The sequence below is a fragment of the Panthera leo genome, chromosome C2, assembly GCF_018350215.1.
Source record: "Panthera leo isolate Ple1 chromosome C2, P.leo_Ple1_pat1.1, whole genome shotgun sequence".
Taxonomy (NCBI): Eukaryota; Metazoa; Chordata; class Mammalia; order Carnivora; family Felidae; genus Panthera; species Panthera leo.
In genome coordinates this window covers 109,904,829-109,919,443 of record NC_056687.1, presented here as the reverse complement: position 1 = coordinate 109,919,443, position 14,615 = coordinate 109,904,829, and the positions used below count along the sequence as shown (strand labels likewise).

General features: G+C 36.6%; 1 protein-coding gene across 2 annotated transcripts in view; it reads right to left on the bottom strand.

The window, feature by feature from the left end:
* Nucleotides 1–11,253: 11,253 nt before the first annotated feature.
* The window catches only part of GPR149 (G protein-coupled receptor 149), a 69,842-nt gene continuing 66,480 nt past the window's right edge, over nt 11,254–14,615 (bottom strand). Inside the window, exon 4 of one of the 2 annotated variants that reach the window (XM_042954587.1) lies at nt 11,254–11,829. In XM_042954587.1, coding sequence (XP_042810521.1) covers nt 11,254–11,829 — 576 coding nt within the window. The remainder of the gene's footprint in view (nt 11,830–14,615) is intronic. The other variant, XR_006206997.1, reaches the window with a different exon arrangement.

The window sequence follows — 14,615 nt, the reverse complement described above, 5'->3', positions numbered from 1 at the left end:
AGAGAGAGCATGCATGGGGGGTGGGGGGTGGGTGTCGTGGAGAGAGAGGGAGAGAAAGAGAATCCCAAGCAGGCTCTGCACTGTCAGCACAGAGCCCGATGCACAGCTCGAACTCATGAGCTGTGAGATCACAACCTGAGCTGAAGCCAAGAGTTAGAGGCTTAACTGACTGAGCTTCCCAGATGCCCCTAAAGTGGTTTAATACCACTGAAACCTGGGGTATTTATTAAGGCAGCCTGAACAGAGACTAAGTGGAAAAGAGAACTAGTGTTTATTTGTTGCTTAGCATTTGCTGGGTATTGGGCCAGGCAATTCACATTTATGGTCTGCAGAATGTGACCCTCATAGATGTCCACATCCTAATCCCTAAAACCTGTGAATATGTTAAACTACATGGCCAAGGGAAATTAAGGTTGCTAATCAGCTGACCTTAAAATGGGGACATTATCCTAGGTTATCTGGATGAGCTCTGTGTAATGGAATGTAGGCAGCATCTAGAGCTGGAAAAGGAAATGGATTCTCCCTTAGAGCCTCCAGAAAGGAATACACCTTGCCACACCCTAAATTTTAACCTAGTGAGGATCTTATCAAAAGTCTGTGCCACAGAATTATAAATTTGTGTTAATTAAGACTCCAACTTTGTGGCAATTTGTTATGGCAGCAATAGGAAAGTAATATGATATTCCATATTTCATACAATCCTTATGAAAACCCCAGAGACAGAGGTAGTGTGATATCTATTTCCTGATAAATTCTATTATTTTCCTTCACCTCGTGTTTGTTGATCCTAAGCAGAATCTTAGTTATAAATTTAAAATTACCATGTTTTCCTGACTTCTTCAGCATGAAGTAGTATGGTATTGCTTTAGGCTATTGCTTTAGACATACACTTTAGAACAAATGGGAAGAAAAGTATCAGTTGGTACTTTTTTTTTTCCTGCTTTGGTTGGAACCAATAAGAATTCTTAGGTTACCTAATGCCAGAAAACAAAAGGAATGACTGACTCATAACTGCCATTGTTACTTTTGCTGATGCCTTGCTTTGTGCTGTGCTCTGGGAATGCTCAAAGATGTCTTTCTTAAATGTAATCTCCACTAATCATGGGCTGGGCACAGAATGCAAAACTATTGCATTCACACGCATGGCATTTGGTATCTAACTCCCACAGGCATGGACCTCCCAGTCCAGTGACTCCCAAGATGGCAGCTAGGGTGAGCCACATAAGACCACACCATTATGGGAAACTACCAGTTTTCCCAATCTCAGGAAATCTCTCATTCTCCATTTTCTTTACCTCAACCATGTGAAACAACTCTAGCATAATTTTTCATGGGTCTAATATTCATGAGGGACTGGATGGGAATTTTGTTTAGTGTTCCCCTTGGAAAATGGAATCCTTAATGGACTCTGACCTCTTCTTGGTGGTGGGGAGAGGGGACATGCTGATAAGAGTAGTCTTAGATCTGTAAAGATCTGACTGTTTTGGGGTGGAGGTAGGGAGACATGGAGAAAATGTTTCCTTCTTATATCAGGAAAAATACTGGAAAATTATCAAACAACTCAATAGAACATCTTGTCACATAAAATTTGGGGGCTCAAATTGGGAAATTTGAGTTACATTGAAGGTGAATTTGTGGAGAACACTTCGTCATAATAATGGTCGTAGTAAAATCACAAATTTACTTAAAATACAATTCAGATGGACAAAGAAAATGTAGAGTTTCTTCTTCTTCTTCTTCTTCTTCTTCTTCTTCTTCTTCTTCTTCTTCTTCTTCTTCTTCATCATCATCATCATCATCATCTATTTTTATTGATCTAATGTCTAAATTCCCTCCCTGCCAGGCAACAGTAGTGGAAACATCTTAAAATTGCCAGTTAACTTTCCTTCTTTCAGGTAATTATGAAATTCTTCTGTTAGACCTTCTTCTCTCTTTCTCTCCACTCTCATGGGATGACTTACTAGGGTCTGGAATCACTTGAAGGCCCCTTCATTGAAAGAGATGCCCATTGATCCTGGGTTTTGCCAGGAACCATAGCTGGCTGTGGGCTGGAACTCCACAATAACCTCTCCATCTGGTTTCTCTGTGTGGCCTAGTTTCAGCCTCCTCATAGTGTGGCAGTTCCAAGAGCAACTGACACAGGACAAGGTGTGTCACATGACATTTTTAGTAACTAGCCTTGGAAGTCACATAGCAACTAGTTACTAGTTGAGATAGTTACAGATGTGGACTTAAGTTTAAGGCTTCACCACGGTAGGGGAGGTCAGACTATAAGAGGAGCATGTAGGATGGGAAATACTGTGTTCACTTTTGGAAGATACAGCTGCTGTAAGTGCTGACTCAGGCCCTCTGGAAACCATGTTGCACCAGTGTTTTGACAGTTTTACAGACTTCTCACATTGCAACACAGACACAGACACTCTCCATATGGCAACTAGACGTAGGAAAAAGGATGGTAGTACTGTAAGTAACATTTATTGATTGCTTATTATATGTCAGGTACTATGAGTAGGCATATTTTCTATTTTATTACAGTTAGGGCAAGAATCTCAACATACTGAAGGACTAAAAAGAATGAGACCTCTCCAAGGAAAGGATACCACTGTCACAGATATATTTCATGAAAAATAATACAGTCTTATGAAAGTTAGAAAAAACTAGGTGTCTGCAGCATTATTTATCCCTGCTTGCTTTATAAACCTTCCATTTTTAATCACTGAAACCTCATTTATCTGTTTATCAAAGGTGCTTTTGAAATACTGAATCAACATATTTTCAGTCCTCTCTTCTGTAACTCATGTTCCTCAGTAGACATTTCACAATTATAACTCCAGAGAGGGGAGAGTGTGAAGTCTGCTTTAGGCAGGAGAATATGTAAGAGAATATGGGGGAGTGGGGGCGGGAGGGGAAGATGTGTTTGAATTTTGACCTCCCTTCCTTATCTCAGCTTTTACCACATTTCCTGCTTGTAGCTCTGAAAGAAAAACATATTTGGAATTTTTTTTACATGTCTGTTATAGTTTTTAGCATATCCAATGTTTGTGCTAAAGGGAAGAGTTAATTACTGAATCCCTGTATTCTCCTGGAATTCTGGGAGATTTTACTTTTTCATTACCTCAAGTTGATCTGTCCTCCTTTATGCCAGTTTTGTCGGTTCCTATCACAGCTTCCTTGTTTCTCTTACCTTTGGGGAATCTTTTAGACAAATTAGGATTTTCTCCTGATCTTCATTCTAAAATTGGTAGACACTGAGGTCTTTTGATCTAAGAATACCAAACCTGTGTTCTACCCAGATCCACCCATTTATTCTTCTCGAATAAAGGAGAGAATTGTATCTTCATCATAGTAGGATTTCCATATAATGTAGAGAAGCTTCAGATCCTTAACCTTCACTTAGTATTTTCAAATTTTGTATATAATGGTATGGCTAAGAGATTTTAAAGATAATCTTATCTGCCTGGCTCTCCTCATCTCTAATCTTTCTATTATCCACTCGAGAATAACTGAGCTCTAGAGAGTTTAAGCATAGATGAAACACTGGTGGAGTCAGAGTTAGAGTTGGAGATTGAAACTAAGCTTTCTGATTCCTAGCCCAGTGCTCTTTCCACTGTACAGCCAAGATAGTTACACACTCTGAAAGGTTATAGATTGTGGACATGTCAGAGTCTCTATGGAAAAGAGGTAGCAATCTTAAAATGGTAATTCAGGGGAAATTTGTACATTAACATATTATATGTATATAGGTGCAAAAAAATCTTTTAAGAGACTATAAAATATATCAGTAAGCTGGAGTTAGTAGCTGCAGAGATGTTCTTATCTCTAGGCCCAAGTGTATGAAGAAAGAGAGCAGGTACTGGCATCCTGAAAGAAAGTGGCATAGAATCAGCTTTCTACAAGAAGCAGTGACTGTTGATAAAGGGGAAGATCCAGTCCAAAGTGGTTTTTCAGAGAAAGAGAGGAATAAATACCCTGACCTCACTCTCTTCCTTGTCTCTGATTTCTTGATGGAAGTCCCCATTGACCAAACCCAATGGGAAACAGAGATCATTTGCTTCTGTCTGTTGGTATGGTTGGTGCAGGTCAGTGTCTTGGTGCAGAGGGTAGAATGGAGAAGGGTAGAGGAATTTGCAGGAGAAAAGTTAACATAAGTAATGCTTTGGTCCAGAGCATATTTTGGTGCTTTTAGTTGCAATGAACTGTAAATATTTCAATAAGGGCTGAGATCCATCAGAGAATTTCCTGTCCCTTTATTCTCCGTGAAATGCAGATAGTGTCTGCGTTCAGCCTACCCTTTGAATTTCATTGACCGAACAACTTAGTGGCTCCAGAAGGCACTGCTTTCTTTGTGATTTGGGGCATTTTACCGTTAGCTGTGGGAGTGGAGGTGTTCTCACCCTTATGCTAAGCTTCTGAAGACATGACATACTTGTTCTTCTATTATTATCTTCTTTCAGGGTAGGTCTTGATGATGTCCAATCATAATTTTCTTTTTTCACTCAAAATACTGAACGATAATTTTTTTATTCTAATAGAAGTTTATAAAGCAAGTAGAAGGTACTTTTAGCAGGAAATTGGTAGACATTACCTATTCCCTTTTTAATTAGTATAGGTTACCTATGTTTTGGGGGAAAAACACCTAGATTAGGTATAACTTGCTTCACAACTATAGTGTGATTGGATAACTTATTGTCCAATTCTGTGAGAGTTAAAGAGGACACTATTAATTGTTATGCCAGGAAAACAATTGTAAACTGGGACTATCCCATGCAAACCAGATGTTTTGTCATTGTAGCTATGAATTACTGCCATTGTCTGCTAATTCTATCTGCTTCTCATAAAAAGAAACAAAAAATGGATTTTAGTATTCATGTTAAACATCTTCTTGAATGTTTTGCATAACATATTTTCCCTTGAAAACTACATAATCTAATTCAATTAGTGGATTTTTCGCTGCCCAATGTAAGCAGACAATCTGGGAATTTAGGGAAAAATGTTTTGAATGAGTACTAAGAAAACAAATTTTAACTTTTTTTCTGTATAAAAAATAATAGAAATACAAACTCTTAAACTTAAGCAAGTAGCTATGTATCTTCACTACAAGAACCAGCTGACCATGGATTTATCCAAACCCTAATATTTTTTGACCTTCACATTTTAAAGCTTCTGGGGATTGCATTTCTGCTAAGTGGTGGAGACTAAAATTTGCTCCTGAGGTATTTTTTTTCTTTTTTTGTGGAAAAATTACTCAGTGAGACTATGCTTATGTAAAGGTACAGATTGTCCTCTGTAATAAACTGTTTCAAAATAATGTGACCCCAGGAACCTAAACCATTCTTTGTAATATTGCAGAAGATTGTCATTGTGGTCATTTTGTATTTGGGTTTTGATTGCCCAGTGCCAGCAAGTTCCTGCTCATTCTCAAGAAGAACATGTGATTTTGTATTTGTGTATGTGTTCTTTGTGGATTTTGAAGTTGAAATCCCAAGACTGTAGGAAAGACATACAAATATGATTTTTTTTTTTGTATCTTGAGGTGGAGAAGAAATCACATGCACAAATTGATCTATGTTTGTAGCAGTATAGTCTGTTCTAGAATCAAGACCAGATAACTCAAACCCTGGAAGATGTGCCATTCTTGGATTGTGGTATGCATCTGCATCTCGTGACACGAGGGATGGGGCACTATTTACATTCTAATAGTGTGGTGTATTAGTGGTGTTAGTGCTTAGTGGGGTCATAGCATGTGTCAGAGACTGGATAGCTAGCTGTTTAACAAATTTAGGTTTCTTCTTCCTCTGCACAGATAGGTCTATTTCTTAACCTCCTTTGATGTTAGGAATGTCTGTATACCCAGAGGTCTCCAGTGTAGCAGAAGCTGCAGTGATTGAGGTGCTGTTTTTCCAGGCCATCCCTGGAACAGTACTTGCTGGATCCTCTCTGCCCTTTGCCCTTATGCCAGCTTAATATGGATGAGGATAATGATAATAAAAATGAAAGAGTGGAACTACAAGATGGAAAGAGCCTAGATCCCTGAACCATACCTTAGAAGAGAAAGTCTCAACTACTTTTAACTGCTTTTAAAAGCTTTTAACTGCTGCTGCTTTTCTTCAACTCTTTCAAGTCTCTCTTTTTTTTAATGTTTATCCATTTTTGAGAGAGAGAGCATGAGTGGGGGAGCAGCAGAGAGAGAGGGGGACAGAAGTTCCGAAACATGCTCCACGCTGACAGCAGTGAACCTGATGCGGGGCTCGAATTCACGAGCCGTGAGATTATGACCTGAGCTGAAGTTGGATGCTGAACTGACTGAGCCTCCTAGGCACCCCTGTCTTCCAGATCTTGTGCAAATTCCTCTTTCTAGCAGACACTAAATCTGAAACTTGCCAGCAAAAGAGACTGGAAAATGTAGTTTTCAGGCTTCTAGCCTCTGTGACATGTGGAGGACATTAGAAACATTGGGATATTCCAAGGTATTAACAGAAAATAGATGCCAGAGGTAATTTTTTACCTCAAATTACAGGCTCCATAGAAAAACATTTAAGAAATGTAAGTGGAGAATCTGGGTGGCTCAGTCAATTGAGCGTCCAACTCTTGATTTTGGCTCAGGTCATGATCCTAGGGTCATGGTATCAAGCCCTGCATCAGCTCAGCATGGAGCCTGCTTGGGATTCTCTCTGCTCCCTCTGCCCCTCTCCCCAGCTCACATGTGCGCTCTTTCTCTAAAATAAATAAATGAAAAAAAAATTTTTAAAGAAATGTGTAACTTAGGTAGTTACCAAGGAAATCTTCCTACTTATTGAATCAGAATACAATACCATCACCATCGCTATTGCTACCACCCTAATTCTAGCAAATATCTCTAACCCAGACTATTAAAATAACCTCCTGTTTGTTCTGTAATCGTATTTGTACTTGTATCGTCTTTTCCCCTTGACGATAGCAGACAGTGGTCATTTGTGATTTTGTAATCAAATGTGTCATTTCTTTGCTCAGAACCTTCCGATCACTTCCCACCTCATTTAGAAAAAGATTCAAAGTCCATACCTGGTCTGCAAGGCATTAATGGTCTGCCTCTCTGTGCTTTTATTTGTCTTTATTTCCAACTACTTTTTCTCTCACTCTTCTGCATTCACATTGACCTCCTGGATGGTTTCATAAAATACCAAAGGCATACTCCTACTTCTGGAAACTTGATGCTCCCTGGGATAGAACTATGATTTCCCTAGATACACAGCATGTTTCATCACTTTATTTAACTCTCTGATGAAATAGTATGTTATCAGTGAAGTGTTTCCTAACTAAAGTATTTGAAAAAACACTCCTTCCATCACTGTCCCTTTATTTTCATTTTTTTTCTCATCATTTTTACCTCTGGTACCTACTTTCTATCAATACATTTAGCATTACCTGATATCTATCTATCTCTATCTATCTATCTATCTATCTATCTATCTATCTATCTATCTTGTTTGTCTGGGTGCCTTGGAGCAGCCAAATAGTAACAGTGTGATTCAGAGTAGGGGTTTTGGCTCATTCCTTATCAGCTTGACTTCCTGAGGAGCTGGAAATTAGTCATGTGAGCTGTCTACCATGCTTTACCCTACCCCTACCATGATGGAGCCCCAGTAAAGACTCTGGATGCCAGGATTCAAATGAGCTTTCCTTGTTGGCAGTATTCCCTATATGTTATCATACGCTGATGCTGAAAGTAATGCTATCTATGACTCCATGGGGAGAGGATAACAGAAGCTTCACATTTAGACTTTTCCTGGACTTTGCTATATGTGATTCTTCTCTTGGCTGATTTTAATCTGTATCCTTTCCCTGAAATGAACTGTAACTGTGAGAATACAGCTTTCTGTGAATTCTGTGGGTTGCAGTTAATTATTGAAACTGATAGTGGTTTTGGGATACCCTAAATTTGCATTTGGAGTCAGAAGTGAGGGAAGTCTTATGTAGACTGTGTTCTCTAAATTTGCAATTGGTTCAAACTCATACAAATGTACATATATGTGTGAGTGTGTATGTGTGCGTTGTTTTTGTTCAGTCATAGTCCTAAGTACCTAGAACAATTTCTAGCATATAGCAGGCATTCTATATGCTATAATGATATAATGTTACAATAAATGAATGAAAGTAACTTAATAGAATAAATAAGAAACTAAGAGAAAGTCTGTTTATGAAAACCAATACTAAAAACCACGTTGAGAAAAGCTTTGAAACAATGCATAACCAAATGGTTTTTTATTACATTCTGAGTAATACTGTGATGGTTACTGTCTTCAAAATGGTTGCCTCTGTCAGTCACAACTCTTGGAACTCTTTGGGATTATATGTGGGTTTATATTAACTGGGAGTCTTAGAGATATGTATTTACAGTTTGTAGGAGTCACCACCAGATGGTGATATTTTTATTAGATAATAAGTAGTTTTTGAATTCAGATTCATGAATTTATAGAGAAAAGAAATAAACTATATGAAATATTGAATTTATTAATAATAACAGTATAACAGAGTAAGCTATTTAAATATAGCACAAGATATCTAAAAGGGTATTTCCTATACCAGAAATACATTTTTGCAGTCATAATCACTTAAAATTTTTTTTTAACATTTATTTATTTTTGTGAGAGAGGGAGACAGAGTGCAAGCAGGGGAGGGGAGAGAGAGAGGGAGACACAGAATCCAAAGTAGGCTCCAGATTCTGAGCTGTCAGCACAGAACCTGACTTGGGGCTGGAGCTCAGGAGCCATGAGATCATGGCCTGGGCTGTAGTCGGATGCGCAACCAACTGAGCCACCCAGGCGCCCCATGCAATCATAATTGTTTTAAAGAGTAGGTAGAGTTTATACTGATATAGTTTAACCTTACTCTTTCTTTCTTTCGTTCGTTTTTTTACAGTATAATTTATTGTCAAGTTGGCTAACATACAGTGTATACAGTGTGCTCTTGGTTTGGGAGGAGATATTCCTGCGTAGGCACAGCCCATTGTATTGACTAAAGTGTCAATACAGCACAACTTTTACATGCGTCTAGTGTACGGTTAATTCAGCAGCTAAGGGCAATTAAATGGGAATATTGTAGGTTTTTTGTTTTTGTTTTTGTTTGTGTTGTTTTGTTTTGCCAGTTCTCCTAGCATAGGCCCAAGTCTAGTGAAAAGAAAATAGAACACAGGAGGAAAGCACAGTATTACTGTTTTCCAATCCAGTTCTGGTGCTCTTTAAATATTGATTTCCATTGTCTTCTCCTATGCATTAAAGAACTGTGCCAGCTAGAAAGGATTTATTTGTATTTAAATCTTTATTTTTTTTAAGTTTTATTGTGATTCTGTTTCTAATTTCCTTTCTGACAGAAATTGTACTCGAAAGCAACAAAATCATCTTTCTTTTTCATAAAATTATACACCTAAATTTAATGTATCAAAACTTACCTTTTACAAAGCATTATTAGAATATTCAGTTCAACTTTACTTTTATAACAGGCATTTAATGCCATAAATTTATAATATTTGATTGATCTGGCCATTTGTCATTATGGTGCAATAGCCTTCAATTTTAGGGTTATAAAAAGGCTCTTAAAATAAAATATATTTATATAAATAAATAAATAAATAAATAAATAAAAAAAATACATTTGTAATGATAATATATTTGAATTTGAATTTATGTGTTATACATTATTTGAGGCTTGTTTTACAAACATTACTAGTTGCATTACATTTGGTTCCCAAATTTAGAAGATGAGATGCTGAGAGATTACATGAGAGATAAAGTCCACTGAGAGAATTATTTTGAAAATGACTTCTTGATGGCCAAAAAAAAAAAAAGTCTTCTGGAGATGAAATGTCTGAAAGTCCATTTCAAATAATTTAGAATTCTGATTCAATATAAAATAGAAACCAAAATAAATCATTAAAAGAATAATTCACTCAGTCTGTAGTAAATAAGATATGTAAGATGTGTTGCACAGTTAAATACCATGTAAAATGTCAACTCAATAACTTTGGAAAATAAACACTGAAGTAATACATTTAATGTATGTTTGAAGAAAGATCAGAATAAACCATTTTTAAGAAACAAATTAGTCTATAGTTTTTGAGATATACATTACTAATAATTGGACAAGGTGATTCCTACATTTTTGCAATGTAACACATTTTAAAATTAATCTTGAAATGTATATCTTACACTCATTTAATAATATATATTGAATTTTCTTGAGATACACATCTTTGAGAAAAAAACCAAAAAGTACCTAAACTTAGGACAAGATTTGTACTAAAATTTTCTATACTTTAAGAATAGCTAAGAAAGTTTGCCAAATCTGCAGCTTTAGAAACATACAGTTTTACTTTTTACTTAGTGGATTTTCCTCTGCTTTACCTGGAAGTTTGTTAATCTAGTTGAGCATCCCTCACGGAACTTAATCTGGCAGTGTTTTTCCCCAATTTCCATTAAAATAAAACAATTCTAGAATGATGATGTGTACATATACAACCTTTTCCAATAATATTTTAGTTATGGACTACTAATTCCGCTTATAACACACAACATTTTGTTTCAAGGGCAGTCTTGACATAGTAGAAAGATGAAAGGAAAATACATTTTAGAAAGGAAGAAAAACATTTAGTAAGCAATTCATATTTTATGGAAATGAAGGAAACAACTATTTACAGATTATGGACATGCATGTTTCAAAGATGGAAGCTAGCTAGTTTGCCATTTTACATGAGAATATATTTTCTAGACATCAGTGTAAAGCTAAAGCAGTTAACTGTAATGAGCTTCTTTTGCTAGGCACATGTAGGCAAGTCTCTTCAAATACAACTCAGAATTTTGCTACATTTCTTCCATTCCCAAAATATCTTTTACCCTTTGCAGTAAAGTCTAGTATTACGTGTTGAAACATGAGAATTGGAATAATATATTTATTGAATTTATACAACTTTCTGTTTACTCTGAAGATGACAAATAGGCAAAAACGTTAGTATATGAGGCTGATATTTGATCTAGAAAACAGCCTAGGAATCAGATAAACAAACCTTTAAATACCACAGTGTGTGATCTACAGGTAATACATCAAAAGCACTTAAGTGTTTACACTAGTTCTAGCTGCTCCTCCTAAAAACAATTAACTACTAAATCTGTAATGCTTATGTAAACCAACAGGTTATAAAGGAAATCAAATAGCCTCAGAACAAAAGCGTTAAGTAGTTTGAACTTGCAGATTCATTCTTGCCTTTATTATACCAAATGATCACAAGTTACCCTTGCCTTCTTCCTCTCTTTTTCTGTAAGCTTTATTTAACAACTGGATTTCCTCCTGGTAGCCTTCCTTCTCTTGATGCTGCCTTTTACTGTTCTGCCTGTGTGCTTCAACAGTGTCCGGAATGGAGATGTTGATATCACCATCAGGATTACTCGTAGGTAAAAAGAGAGAGTATGACGCTGTTTCCCCTAAATCACAAGAAACGAATCTGTTTTCTTTCCGCGAGTAGCGTAGGGATGGAGATCTGACCTGTGTAGAGGACTGGCTGATGTTGCTAATGATTGACACGGTATCCAAGGCTTCTTCGTTATCACAAATTTCAAGAACTTCCAAGTGTATTTTCACACTGGTGTCCGCAAATGTGGAGGGAGAATCTTCTGAGTTTGGTTCATGGCCAACACTTTTGGATCGATAGACTTCTATTTTCTTAGAGGCTGGGGTTATCTTTTGTCCTTCAGCACTTACCTCATAGGTAGAAAGAGATAGGGTTTTCCCTGTAGGTGCTTGGAGAGACACAGTCCCCTGGAATGCACACAAGGGAATGGCAAGGGCACCACCAGAACGCTGGGAATAAAAACAAAATTGTTACTATTGAAACCTAGTTTCTGAAATTAGGCCATTTAAAAATTTACTTTATTCATTAAAATGGTAAAGTTTTTTGTTTTTTCTATTTCAGACCCATTTCCCTAGAAACCTTTATAGATATGGGATTTAAATTCTATTAAACCACTATAGTTTAGTTTCTCCTAGGTCAAATATAACACCTAAATGAGGACAGCCAGGAACCTTTCTTTGAAGGTAAAGAACATAATTCCACAGTTTAAGGCAAAATTTGTGTTTTGATGGGGGCAGCGGTAGGTGTTTCCAAAAGCAGAATTTGGGCATAAAATTGAATGCAAATTTACAATCTGGAATTGCTTTTGTATTTTTTGTTACATTAAAAAGTTTGCATAGGTTGAAAGAAATGTAGACTGTAATATTCAAAATGTACTTTTTGTTTTTCCTGTTTAGTATGTCAGAGAGAATGATAATTGTGAAACTATGATTCAGAGGTAGTATAAAGTATATTTCAGCTGTTAGTTTTGAGTACACAGAAGAGGAACCAAATGTCTCCAGAACTGTGCTACCCTGTGCTCACTTTTCCATAGAGAAATCACAGTCATTAAAGTATATCCAATAATAGAGAACTCCCCCACATCTCTGCAAAAACTTTCCTGCAAGTTAGAACCTTTTATATTATATTTAAAACTTTGTATGTTAAGATTTTTTAAAATTTGTGCTCACCACTGAAAAGTGCTTAAGAAGTGAAAAAAAAAAGACTAAATCTTAAAATAGTCTGTATTTTATATTATTGATTCATGCCTTCATGCTTCCAATTGACTTGTTTTCTTTTTTGATTACATGTTAATCTCAGAAGAAGGTAGTAATATGCCAAACTTCTAAAGCAATTGTTCTCAAAGCTAGGTCCCCAGACCAGTGTCAATATTACCTGATAACTTGTAAGAAATGCAAATTTTTGAGCCCTACCTCAGATCTATGAAATTAACCAACCAGCCTTTTAGGTGATTCTGTTGCATAGTAAGGTTTGAGATCCCTAACTAAAGAAATGTTAGAGTCCAGAAAAAAAGGGGGAAGGAAGATGGTTAACAGACACTTTTATACTTGTGCCGACCACCTAAAAAGCCTAGAGTTACTAACTGGATTGGCTTAAATGTGTCTTTACTGGGGAATTGGCGTGAAGGCTCATGGTATTTTGCCAATTTAGGATGATCAACTTTCCTATTTGCCTGCAACTATGCCAGTTTTAGCACTGAAATTCTTGCATTTTAGGAACCCTCTCAGTTCCAGGAAAACCAGAATAATTGGTCATCCTGTTTGCTATAGACATTTTATATCCAGATCTAAGTGTGGCTAGAGGAAGCCCAGGATTAAAATTTGCATTCTTTTCTAAGAGAAATTGTTAAGGGAGAATGTATCATGAGCTTCATTCAGGTGCCTTCATGCCCAATTCTTTGAATTTAGGGACAATGAAAAATATAGCCTAGGGTATGTGAGACATGTTACCAGTCTTTTCTAGTTACTCCCTGTGGAGAAGTCTTGAATTCTCTTTATTTTTTAAGGGTCCTGGGAACCTAAATTTAGGGCCTTGTACCCTAAAGGGCTGAAAACTTTGCACACTCACACCATAAAGTGCAGTTTAGCCTTCTGCTGAGGCAAAGAACTTCAACTTCACATGTGTGGCTGAAGCAGGAGAAACAGAGGGACAATACTTAGGTTCATTACTGTACCAAAGCATTATTTGAATGATAGCAACTTTTGGCAAAGGGGAAATGGCCTTAATTTATTTTTGTTCATCCATTCATTAAATTGACATTTGCTGAGTACCTATTTCAGTAATCTTCTGATCACAGTTTCACTTTTCATAATTTTAGTTACCTACAGTAAACTGCAGTCTGAAAGCAGATGATCCTCCTTCTACAAGATGGTCAGAAGGTCAGGTGTAGCCTAACACTGTGTCACAATGCTTACGTCATTCACCTCACTTTATCTTATCATGTAGGCATTTCATCATCTCACATCATTACAAGAAGGGAATGAATAAAGTGCAATAGGATATTGAGAGAGACAGAACACATTCACATAACTTTTATTTCAATACATTGGTGTAATAGTTCCATTTTATTTTTCATTATTTCTATTCACCTCTTACTTTGCCTAATTTGTAAATTAAACATCATCATACGTATGTTTGTGTAGAAAAAAAGCATAGTATGCACTGGTTTGCTACTAACCATGATTTCAGGTATCCACTACGGGTCTTAGAATATATTCCCCATGGATAAGGGGGGACACTGCAGATTCTGAACTTGCATTGGGTATATAGATATACTGTCTTTTCATTCAGAGACCTGACAGATAGAATTGGGTGACAATGGCATGTAAGGAAGAAAATAAAATTTTAGTTCCAACTGTATAAGTAGAGATAGGAACTGAGCTCCGTGGTGTCCAAGGAATGACCACTTTTGGTACAGAGATTTCATACAGGGGTGGCATTTGAAATTGATCTTAAGAATTAAGAAAACATTTACAGGTTTAAAAGTTTTGCATTCTGAGTGGTAAGTCATGAGTGGAAGGACCAACCTAAAAACTTACTATTCTGAGAAAAAATTTTATCAAAGACAGAAACTTCTATTGTTTTTAAATAAAAGTTGACCAAAATATGATTTAACCAGAAAATTTGACTGTCATTTCATGTTATAAATACAACCTTCTTCATCCTGAGAGCTAGTCAATATGGAAGAGGGACTTCCTTACAGTACACTCTATTGCAAGAATAAAAAACAGCTCCA